General features: G+C 39.1%; 1 protein-coding gene across 1 annotated transcript in view; it reads right to left on the bottom strand.

Annotated features, from left to right (window-relative positions):
- Window positions 1-12834, bottom strand: part of ide (insulin-degrading enzyme) — a 113004-nt gene that overhangs the window by 12830 nt on the left and 87340 nt on the right. The window contains exons 21-22 of the mRNA XM_072239340.1: window positions 9351-9623; window positions 8012-8073 (exon numbers count right to left, since the gene is read on the bottom strand). Coding sequence (XP_072095441.1) covers window positions 8012-8073; window positions 9351-9623 — 335 coding nt within the window. The remainder of the gene's footprint in view (window positions 1-8011; window positions 8074-9350; window positions 9624-12834) is intronic.

Below are 12834 nucleotides of genomic sequence, written 5' to 3'. Positions count from 1 at the left end.
ACAATATGTGTAAATGATGTAGATGGTGGAACTTTTGGCCAACTTTGTGGACTATATGAAGACAGGCAAAGGGGCAGGTAGTGGTGAAGAAGCAGGGAATCTGCAGAAGAACTTAGATTAGAAATGGTAAAGAAGTGGCAGATGGAATATAGTATAGGGAAGTGTATGGTCATGCACTTTGGTAGAAGGGACAAAGGCGGAAACTATTTTCTAAACGGGGTGAAAATTGAAAAAACAGAGGTGCAAAGGGACTTGGGAGTCCTTGTGCAGGATTTCCTAAAGGTTAACTTGCAGATTGAATCAGTGCTAAGGAAGGTTAAAGCAATGTCAGCATTCATTTCAAGAAGAGAAGTAAAATTTAAGAGCAAGGATGTAATGCTTAGGCTTTACAAGGCATTGGTCAGACCACACTTGGAGTATTGTGTGCTGACATTGGTGAGGGACCAGAGCAGGTTCACAAGAATTAATCCAGGAATAAAAAGGGGATGTACCCGCTGGAGTTTAGAAAAATAAGTGGGATCTCATTATAACCTATCCAATATTGAAAGGTCTTGACAAGAGTGCATGTGGAGAGGATGTTTCCTATAGTTGGGGAGTCTGGGACCAGAGACCTCAGCATCAGAATAGAGCAAGGGTTCCCAACATTTTTTAATCCATGGGCCCTTACCATTATGCAAGGAGTCCTTGGACCCCAGGTTGGGAACCAATGGAATAGTGGGCATCCATTTAAAATAGAGGTGTGGAATTTATTGAGCCAGAGTGTGGTGTATCTGTGGAACTCAGTGCCAGAGATGGCTGTGGAGAGGAAGATATAGGATATACTTAAAGTGGAGGTTGATAGGTTCTTGATTAGTCAGGATGTCAAAGGTTATGGGGGAGAAGGCAGGAGAATGGAGTTGAGAAGGATAATAAATCAGCCATGATGAAATAATGGAACAGACTCAATGAGCTGAATAGCCTAATTCTGCTCCTATGGAAATGATGCTAGCTGCAGCTGGGACCTGGAAGCACAAGGATTGTCAAAGTTAGAGGGCAAGGATAAAGTTACCAGTGTTCACATAGGACCTTATATCCATGAATAAGGTTCTGCCAAGAGTGTTTGAAAATATGGTGTTGAAATTAAAAGAATAATACAGAAAACTGTCAGATTGGTACTTAAACCAAGCAAGGGACATCATAACACTAATTTTACAGCTAATTCAGTGGGAGGTAGAGGGTTTCATTTCCTGGGAGGGGGAGAAAGATGGGCTGGCATCAGTACACGTCAAAGGGAGTTGCTTCCACTAACACATTTCATTTAAATCAGAAAGACACCACTATCCTGACAAATAGAATCAAATGTGGTAGGCAGTGCTTTAAAATATTGAGTGTGCACAGCACTCAGTGTGATAAGAGGAAGCAAGAAAAGGATATCAGTAACAATGAAAGGAGTAAAACACATTTACAACTTGGGGACAAAAGTGTACATTAGATTTGGAAGGATAAAGACACCTTCAAGGATATCTTCAAAAGGTGGTGCTTCAAGAAGGCAGCATCCATCTTTAAGGATCCTCATGCCCGCTTCTCATTACTACATCAAGGATGAGATATAGGAGCCTGAAGATGCATATTCAATACTCCACACAATCAGATTTCTGAATAGTTCAAAAAACCCACGAACACCACCTTGATACTTGTCTTCAACACTATTTATATTGTAAATTAGTAATATCTATTTTTTTACACTGTACTGCTGCTGCAAAACAATGAATTTTACAACTTATGTCAGTGATAATAAACTTGATTCTGATTCTGACACTGGGAAAATGAAATAATACCAGTTGTACAGGTATTCAGACACTTGAACTTGCTCTACCATACAATATGATTCTGGTTGATCAGTACCACATTTCCACGTTTTCCCCTTACCCCTTTATGGCTTTTACATATATAAAAACATCCATTTCCTCTACAGCCTTCTGCAGTAGCTAATTCCAGATTCACTCTGAGTTATGAAATTGCTTCTCATTTGAGTCCCAATCATCCTGCTGCACATCCGAAGATTGTGAATCTTCCTTATGGACCCTCTCACCAGGGAAAACATCCTTTCCTCTTTTAGTCTGTCTATTCCTGTCAAGATTTTTAAAGTTTCAATTAGATCCTCTATTATTCTTCATGAGACAATTTCACCAAGTCTGGTGAACTTGTGTACTCCGCTGGTCTCACAAAGGTCCTGTATAAGTCTAGTCTTTGATCCAGTATTTTTTTTCATCTATTTTTAAAAGCTTTTATGTCTATTTTTATGGTTAGTTTCAGAATCAGAATTAGGTTTACAGTATTATCACTGGCATGTGATGTGAAATTTGTTAATTTAGCAGCAGCAGTTCAATGCAACATAATATAAAAGAGAAAAAATAATAAAAAATAAATCAATTACAATATATGTATATTGAACAGATTAAAAAACATGCAAAAAACAGAAATACTATATATTAAAAAAGTGAGGTAGTGTCCAAGGGTTCAATGACCATTTAGGTATCGGATGGCAGAGGGGAAGATGCTGTTCCTGAATCGCTGAGTGTGTGCTTTCAGGCTTCTGTATCTCATACCTGATGGTAACAGTAAGAAAAGGGCGTGCCCTAGATGCTGGAGGTCCTTAATAATGAATACTGCCTTTCTGAGACAGTACTCCCGGAAGATGTCTTGGGTACCTGGTAGGCTAGTACCCAAGATAGAGCTGACTAGATTTACAACCCTCTGCAGCTTCTTTCAGTCCTGTGCAGTAGCACCCCCCCCCCCCAATACCAGACAGTGATGCAGCCTGTCAGAATGCCCTCCATGGTACATCTACAGAAGTTTTTGAGTGTATTTGTTGACATGCCAAATCTCTTCAAACTCCTAAGGAAATATAGCTGCTGTCTTGCCTTCTTTATAACTACATCAATATGTTGGGACCAAGTTAGGAACTTAAGGAACATTCAGGAACTTAAAACTTAAGGAACATTCAGGAACTTAAAACTGCTCACTCTCTCCACTTGTGATCCCTCAATAAGGATGTGTTCCTTAGTCTTACCCTTCCTGAAGTCCACAATCAGCTCTTTTGTCTTACTGATGTTGAGTGCCAGGTTGTTGCTGCGGCACCACTCCACTAGTTGGTATATCTCACTCCTGTATGCCTTTTTCTTTCTCTACTCTACTTCTTTTTCAATTTTATTATCCTTTGCTGAAATCTACGCTGTTTTTAATCCGCTTTTCAGTACTTTGTCTCACAATCTTACAAGACTTATTTTGTTAATCAGGTGAGTTACTTTTCCATTTTTTGTGCCATATCTGCTGCGGTTTCCACATCATAGATATTTCCTAAATTTTCTCCACCCCTTTCCCTTCTCTTAAAACATACATACTTTATCCCATTTCTGACCAAAGATCATCATTCTGAAAAGTTTCAACAGATGTTCCCTTGCCTGGCTATTTCTAGAATTCTTGCTTTCATTTCAGACTTCTATTATTGTGTAAATCGTCCTTGCAGAATCGACTACTTACGAATCTGTCAGTACCTTTTCATTGTAATTTCCTCAAATTACAATTAACTGCTTTTTATCTGCCTCCAAAGTCTTCACCTCTATTATTGCACTCAAGGATTATTTAAAAAATGCCTTAGCTTCCGGTGCCTTCAACTAAACGAAACTGGCAATGATTTAAAGAAAACTATAGGACTTCTGTGAAAGCCAAGATCACTGTTCCCTCTAAGTTGCGCAGGTGCATGGCTGCACAGTAATTAAGTGCTCTCGCTCACATAGCCTTTGCTGCCATGTAGCTGGAATTTCCTTTTATATAATGTTTTATTAAAATGCTTTGCAGTTTTCGGGCAAAACTTTCCTGCTCAGAGCAATGGTTGGTCTATGTGGCTATAAAAAAAAATTACAGGGAGCATTGGCCAAGATTCAAAATGACAACTACTGTGAATGTGGCCAACACCAGATTCTGAAACCTTGCTTATGGCAGCAGTTATGCTGCAGTGACGAGATCTGGCAACGATCACTAAGGATGCATATGAACTACTGAACTATGCCAGAGCTGTGCCATGAATCTCTAAACAGCAAGCATTAAGTTAGTATTTCTTCTATAATTCTGGTCAATGCCCAAAGGAGAACAGCTGTATGGGTGGGTTTCTGCAGTGTTCTACCAAACAGCAGCATTATCTCTAGATTGGAGGTGAATCACATTTGGAGAGGAAAGAAAAGATGCTGCATTTAGAATGAAAATATGGTACATAAATTAAAAGAACAATAACATTCTCAGATTCAGAATTGCAATTACTCAGCCTGCATGCATTTTCTACAAGATACTGTGGAATCTAAAGCCTTCAAAATAAGTGACCAAAACAATTTGATACTATTCACTGATGACACAGGCAAACAATTACATTCAAGGACAATCTTATTTCTCACTGGGGATAATGAGCTCCATGTGAACATGTACATTAGAACAATTTGCATCAAGGATCCCTGCTGTTGCTAGGTAACAGCTTGAATCACATTTATATTTTCATCTTTCTTTAATGTGCAATATGTTACATTTGCATATGAATACTGAATACATATTAAACTATTTCCTGCTAGGAATAAATTGGAAGCGATTATATCGTTTGGGCAAAATACTGCTGTGCTGCACAATGTACAAAAAAAATTATATGATAACTATATCTAGCTTAGGTATCGAAAATATACTCCAAAGGTTACTTCCTGAATTAATAATTGCTGAGGCTTTTTTGAACTGGGAATTCTTAAATATCAGGTGTTACAGTTGAACTTTAATATAGACATGATTTAAAATGGCAGACCTAATTCACCATTTGAAACATTACAAGTGGTTCACATTTTATTTTATGAAGGCCTTTCAATCACACCAAGCACAATTATGAAATGAAATCAGAGTTTATTTTTGAAAACTTCAAATTGGTATAGGGTAACCTATACATAGTGGCTTCACTTGGAGTACGTTTTAAAATGCAAAATGGACCTCACGGTTTACCTCACAATGAGACAAAATAATCAACAGATCATTGCTTTGAGGCAATTTAATATATTAAGAGTATTATCACAACCTAGTTACAATTACCTTGTTGAACTACATTTTTAATTGTATTTACCTTTTTCTTTCAAAGCTCTAGCCACTCAAAAATGATTTCAAACTGCAGATTTATAGCGGAAATAAAAAGAACATGAACACGTGAGGTTAGAGAATGAAAATGGGATAGAATGATTGGATAGTGTTGAAAGGGGATTTGTAAGATATGGAAGCACTAGGAGAGTGGTGATGAGGCATAGCACTAACACAGATGTCCTGGGTGGGGAGAGAAAATGGGCATTAAGTTCCTGCTGTACATGAAACTCTGGGAAAGAAAAAAATTAATGAGAATGATGCCCTTTAATGTCTTTCAGTAAATACTAGTCTGGAAGCACTTGAGAAAATAGTTTGAGTAAATTTGAAGCTAAAAAGAAAATACACTGAGCAAAAAAAAAGAACACGTTTTATGCAATGTTTTTACTATTGCAAATATCTCCATAGATACTGTCTAATGCAAGAATTGATACTGTTTCCTGTTGCCAGATTGCATTCAAGGATGATTTTTCAAAAAGACTGTCTATGCAATGGGAAAATATAAAATAAATCTATTTTTCATAAACAATCATCTGATATTTTGTATAGATTGTGTTCTCTGAACTAAAATTATTCCCTTTACACCTCAAGATATGGTCTATAAATTCAAAACATTACCGGGAAGAAGCAACCCACTTTTAAAGATGATGTAACAATTCCAATAGCGAATAATTTGCATTTAATTGCTATCGCAAGTGTCCTCTTTTGCTCTCTTCACCTACCTCCTTCACTCTGCAACTGTAAAACTAATCCTATCAATTTTCCTTGTTCTGATAAAAAAAAAACACTGGCTCTTTACAGAATCTATGTCTCATCTCCCAAGTACTTACAACATCTTTTGCTGTTATTTCAGAACTCAAGCATCTGAAGTAATTTGCTTTTAGCTTAGTAACTCTCAAATATTCCTATTACCTTGCTTATCTTATTATTAGATTACCTTTCAAGGAATGCATAGTTACAGTTATAGTTTACAGCCAAGAAACAGGCTCTTTAGCCAACTGAGACCCATCGCCATTTACACTGATCTTTAGATCAATCTTATTTTTTTATTCTCATCAACTCTTCCCAGATTCTGCAACACGCCTATATACAAAGGGAAAATTGCAGTGCCCAATTAACCTACCAACCTTTAGGATGTGGGAGGAGTACCTGGCAAAACCCATGCAGTCACATGGAATTCATGCAAAGTCTGACCAGAGAGCATCCAAGGTCAGGACTGAACCTAGGCATCTGAGGTTGCAAAGCTGTGGCTGTACTAGCTGTGCCACTGTGCTGTCCTGTGGCTATTGCAACCTTTTTGCCCAATTATTGCATTAGGAATAAATAGGAACATATTTATAATATATCATATAATATCTTCATCTTTTTAAGCTTTCATGCTGAAAAAAAGACTGAGGAGTTTTTTGAGGTGGTTACCAGGAAAGTTGATGGAAGCAAAAAAGACAGTGGGTGTTGCCTACATGGACTTTTAAGCAAGGTCTTTGAAAAGGTCCCGTATGGTGGGCCAATCAAGAAGGTTCAGTCACTTAGCATTCAGGATAAGATAGTAAATCAGATTCGACACTGGCTTCATTGGAGAAACGAGACAGTGGCCTCTCTGACAGGAGGCCTGAGACTAGTGGTGTACTGCAGGCATAGAGCTGAGTCCATTGTTGTTTGAGATCTACATCAATGATCTGGATGCTAATGTGGTAAACTGGATCAGCAAATTTGCAGATGACACCAAGATTGTACATGTAGTGAACAGTGAGGAAGGCTATCAAAACTTGCAGCAGGATCCTGGACCAGCTAGAAAAATGGCAGATGAAATTTAATGCATACCAAATGAGATGAAGCACAAACCAGGGTAGGATTTACACAGTAAATGGTGGGGCATTGAGGAGTGTGGTAGAATACAGAAATCTGGGAATACAAATCCGTAACTCCTTGAATGTGGCTAACAGGTAGATGTGGTCACAGAGAGCTTTTGGCATATTGACTTCTGTAAATCAGAGTGAGTATAAGAGTTATGATGTTATGTTGAAGTTGTATATATCGCTGGTGAGGCCAAATTTGGAGTGTTGTGTGCAGTTCTGGTCACCTACTTACAGGAAAAATATTAATAAGATTGAAAGTATACAGAGAAAAATCACAAGGATGTTGCTGAGACTCGAGGGCCTGAGTTATAGATAAAGGTTGAATAGGTTAGCACTTTATTCCCTGGAGCACAGGAGAATGAGGGGAGATTTGATATAAGTAGGCAAAATTATGAGGGGTATAGATAGGTAAATGCAAGCAGGCTTTTTTCCATTAAGGTCAGGTGCAACTAGAACAAAGGTATAGGTTCAGGATCATAGGTAAAAATAGTTGAGGGGAACCTGAGGAGAACTTCTTCACTCAGAGGGTGGAGCAAGTGTGGAACAAACTGCCAGCAGAAATGGTGGACATGGGTTCAATTGCAACATTTAGCACATGGAGAGGGTTAAGGGGAGCTATGGCCCAAGTGCAAGTTAACGGGACTAGGCAGGATAACAGCTTGGCACGGACTAGATGGCTTGAAAGGCCTACTTCTGTGCTGTAGTGCACTACTACTCTATGACTAAGAAAAGAAGCAAAATTATACATCCGTATTTATAGCTTGGTGTACTATTCGTGTGATTACTTTTTCAACACCAGCTATTGCAGGGTAAGTCAACAAACATCCAAGGTCGATGAGGACTTTTTACAGAAGATGCAGAAGACAACATCTGCACCGATGTTATAAAAGAACTTCAAATGGACCTTGTAATTCATTGGACACAAGACAAATTCATGTGACCTGTGAGAAAAGCAAAATGTACAATTCCTCAAATTTCTGCTATTATATGGTGAGAAAAGAATGGCAGCTTACCTTGCAGAAATTTATTATGTCCTCTTTAGTCAGCGTCTTCAGATGTGCTACTTCAATATTATCTGGAATCATATTACAAGTATACTTTATTATAGGATTCTCATTCTAATCTAAGTTAGGCAACTCACATCAAAGTTGCTGGTGAACGCAGCAGGCCAGGCAGCATCTATAGGAAGAGGTACAGTCGACGTTTCAGGCCGAGACCCTTCGTCAGGACTAACTGAAGGAAGAGTTAGTAAGAGATATGAAAGTGGGAGGGGGAGGGGGAGATCCAAAATGATAGGAGAAGACAGGAGAGGGAGGGATGGAACCAAGAGCTGGACAGGTGATTGGCAAAGGGGATATGAGAGGATCATGGGACAGAAGGCCCAGGGAAAAAGACGGGGGGGTTGGAATCCAGAGGATGGGCAAGGGGTATAGTCAGAGGGACAGAGGAAGAAAAAGGAGAGTGAGAGAAAGAATGTGTGTGTAAAAAATAAATAACGGATGGGGTACGAGGGGGAGGTGGGGCATTAGTGGAAGTTAGAGAAGTCAATGTTCATGCCATCAGGTTGGAGGCTACACAGCCGGAATGTAAGGTGTTGTTCCTCCAACCTGAGTGTGGCTTCATCTTTACAGTAGAGGAGGCCGTGGATAGACATGTCAGAATGGGAATGGGATGTGGAATTAAAATGTGTGGCCACTGGGAGATCCTGCTTTCTCTGGCGGACAGAGCGTAGGTGTTCAGCAAAGCGGTTGTTTGTTGTTTAGTTTAAATATGTTTTGTTACAAAAAACAAGTATAGCCATACAGCTGTAGTCCAGAACTGAGAAGTCAACTGGAGGAACCATGGCTCAAGTTTGTATGAATTCAGCAACAGCTGTGTATCGGCAGTATTATTACAACTTGCTCCAATGTTACAACATTTTCCCAATACTGTTAACTATCACTTTTCCCCATCCCCCCAAAAAGAGCATCACTACCACCAAATCAAAACAAACCTGTGCTGGTGACATCCTAACACATTTATTTGCCGTTGGTCAGTTACAAAATATTACCAAAGGCTTGAAGGGAAAGGATATCTCCCTTCTCCCTTGTCTGCAGGGAAGAAATGGGAAATAAACTGCAACCCCAAACCAACATTTAAACAAATAACAACAGTAACTTCCTATTTGTGCACCGAAACATCAACAGCCTACTCTTTTCCATAAGTGCTGCCTGGCCTGCTGAGTTCCTCCAGCATTTTGTGTTTGTTGCTCTTATTTGTGAAAAACAGTTTTATATTCTGTAATCGTTTGAGTCCTATAAACCACATATTTTACTTCTGGCAATGTCATTAGCAATATTTATTTTATAATACCTCGGTCAAAGTTATATTGTTGAGAAATTATTTCACTCCAGTGCTTAGCGCACTCAGCTGAGAGTTTCTTTGGTTTATCAAGACGCCTTATAGCCAGAGCCTGAACGTGTTTCTGAAAAGCTTCCTCTGTCATCTCCTCAATATGCTTTTCCATAGTCTTTAGGAAAGCCTCGACTCTACTTTCCAGGTAGTTAGGAGGTTTCTCCGACTGGATGATAAAACGCAGTCCTTGAACACCATTTGCTCGTCGAGGACCGCTGAACACAATATAACCTGCCACAAAGGAAAGATAAATTCAAGTAAGCATAATTGTAAAAATAATTTATATGGATCTAATTGCAATTAATGTTTATATAATGTAGAAACTTGCACAGATTAACACTGTAGGTTGCACAACTATAAAATTTTTTGCATATCAGCAGAATTGCTGAAACAGTCCAATGTAGTTGCATTTGTAAACTTAAATACTTGTTCCCAGAGAGCACAATCTAGATGTAGCTGCAAAGTCTGTTGTGAACTAGATTACAAAGGGAATAAAAGCTGGCCATTCAGTCCCTCAGTCCTAATTATCCTAATAAACTGGCTGAACCACACCTTAATTATTACTCAATTTGATAGACATGCTTCAACCTCTGTCTTGAAAATTTCAATTGACCTTACATCTACAGCATTTTGGCACTGTTTCAGGTGACTACTAAACACTATAACTAAAACAAATAATTCTGATATTACTCGTAAGTTCTCCACAGCAAGTATTTTCACTACCCTATCAAAGTCCTACCACCACTTTAATCTGACAAGTTTAAAAATCACTTCTCAGTCTTCTAAACTCAACTGAATGTAAGTCAGCTTTATGCAACTTGTCTTCAAAATGCAGTGCGTTAAAACCTGGTAGCATACTGGCAAATTTATACTGCAGTTTGTCTAAGATCAGTATTTCCTTTTGCAGGTACAGTGCCGAATACTGAGCATTTTAGTCAAATTGTGGTTATCCCAACACTCCATGGATCTGAACAGAGGAGTCAAACCAATATTTCAATGTTCCATTATTTATTGCTTTTGTACATGATTATTTTATAGACTTGCCTCGTAGGTTTTGATGATTTCTCTTCCTGGACAATTATTTTGCTCCTGATTTTGTGTCATTAAAAGAAAACTCTTGTTTCTTGGACCAAAAATGGATAACATCACTCTTCTCTCATATTGGCCTCTACTTTCCAGTTTGACCACTTGTACAGTCTGCCCAAGTGTTTCCCATTTCTTTTTTCAAAAATGCATCCTGCCTTTTCTTCCTACCCTTTCAACTTCCTGCTCCCACTTGTGCTACTTCTTGGTACATTTCTATAATCTACAAGGTATGTGTTGGGACGGAATACCATCCACTTTCATGGATGACTACAGCTCCAATTACACTGGAGTAACTTGACTTCAGCTAGGATAAAGGTATGCCATTAATTGATTACAACCCCTCCTTGAAGCACTGAAGTATGCAAAAATTTCACAGAATCATTGCCTGCACCTTCCAAATTCAATTGAAACAAGGGCAGCATGTGCATAGGAGTAGTATCTTGTGCAAATTCCTCTCCAAATCCCATTACTAGTACAATTCCTACATGGAGTAGTGTGGAAACAGTCGCGGCAATAGCTCCAGATGGCAATTCAATGTCTTTTCAAGGACAATTAAGTGTGGATGATAAATCTTTGCCTTCTCATGAATGCACACTTCACACAAAACTTTTCTTCCGTGAAAATGTAACTAATTTATTGAAAGTGCTACCTTTCATCTGCATTGCATTGTGATGCTTATGATTACCATTTAAAATATTAGCATCATGCTTGGTAAATGAAGGTGAGGGACTGTGTTAACATTGGCATGCCTATGGATGGGCAGGATCCACACACTTTGTGCTTACAACACCTGGACAGAACTACTTGGAAATCTGACAAAATTTCTGAGATACTGAAATTATTAAGAGTTTTCAGTTACAGTACAAAATTGATAATTGAAAGTTTTGTGAATGCCAGTGGTGACTGTCAAATGAATTGGAAAAGTTGAAACAAAATAGATGTGTATTTTAAAAAAACTGTAAACAGGGAATTTGCCTGCAAGTTATAATAAAGGGTACAGGGAGGAATCTATAGCAACTTACTATTTCGAGGAATACATTTGTGGCATACACCACTATTTTTTTCCTCATGTACCCTTCAATCCACAAAGGATCAAAGCCTTGATCACACTTTGGAAGAGCCCTGATGTGGCTTACCAAAGGCTGATATATCATTTTTGAGAGTGTTCTTGCTTTTCCAAATTTTTGGAGGTTACAGTGAAGCCAAAGGGAGAACATCCAGTACTAATGCTCACACCATTTTCTTCTTCCATGCCTATTGGCTTCCTTGAGAGAGCAACTGTTCTGAACACCCTGCCAAATTGTTCACCAGCTCTGAAGTCAAAGAAGTAAAAATGTCACAACCTACAGATGAAGAGATCTTTTATAGCTTCTCGGCAATAAAGCTGGAATTTCTGAGCTAGGAAAAATATTAAACTTCTTTAGGTCTATTCCTTTTCAAAGTCCTCTATGTAGAAATTAGGAATATGCGCTTTACTGAAAAAATCCGGACTGCCAGCAGACCTCGGATGACTGTACCACCAAGACTCCCTAAGGAGGGTACCCATGAAGCCTATTACCAGAGGGCTAGATTCTCCGACTTACTATCTTGCTAAGCATTTAACGACCATGCTGTCTCGCTTTGTTGGGGGTTGGGAGCATCACATTAGGAATTCCACCAACTTTGTTAAAATGATAACCAACATCCAGCTGAACCTGGAGGACATAATGGTCAGTTTTGATGTGGTGTCTCTATTCATGAGAGTTCCCATTAAGGAGGGCTTGGCTCTCCTATGGTCAAGGCTTGCTAAAGGTACCAATGATCTTTTTGAACACAGTCTTACATTAACGTACATCCTCTGTAAGGGGGACTACTATGAACAAATGGATGGAGTGGCCATGGGACTACCCTTGTCACTGGCTATTCCTAATTTCTGCATGGAGGACTTTGAGGAGAGGGCTCTTACACTCCAAATGCTTCTTCAGAAACGACAATGACACCTTCGTAGTGTGGCCTCATGGACTCCTGGCACTCCAACAGTTCCACAACCATCTGAACAGCATACATTGAAACATTCAATTTACAATGGAGATGGAGAAGAATGGTTGCCTCCCGTTCCCGGACATTCTCATACGACAGAAACCGGACGGTAGCCTTGGACTATGCACGATTACATATGACATTCCTACAGAATGGCTACAAGGTGAAGGAAATTAATTGGGTCCTTAAAAGGGCTGACACAAAAAGGCCTGGAAACCTAACAATGAGGAGGAACCTGTCGCTACCGCCTGTCTCCCCTTTACTTCCATGGTTTCGGAAGGATCACCAGGATCCCGAAGAAATACCGAATACCATCCACACACCCGCAAGGAAGCTC

The sequence above is a fragment of the Mobula birostris genome, chromosome 21 (genome assembly GCF_030028105.1).
Source record: "Mobula birostris isolate sMobBir1 chromosome 21, sMobBir1.hap1, whole genome shotgun sequence".
Lineage (NCBI taxonomy): Eukaryota > Metazoa > Chordata > Chondrichthyes > Myliobatiformes > Myliobatidae > Mobula > Mobula birostris.
This window is presented reverse-complemented; position numbering and strand designations above follow the sequence as displayed.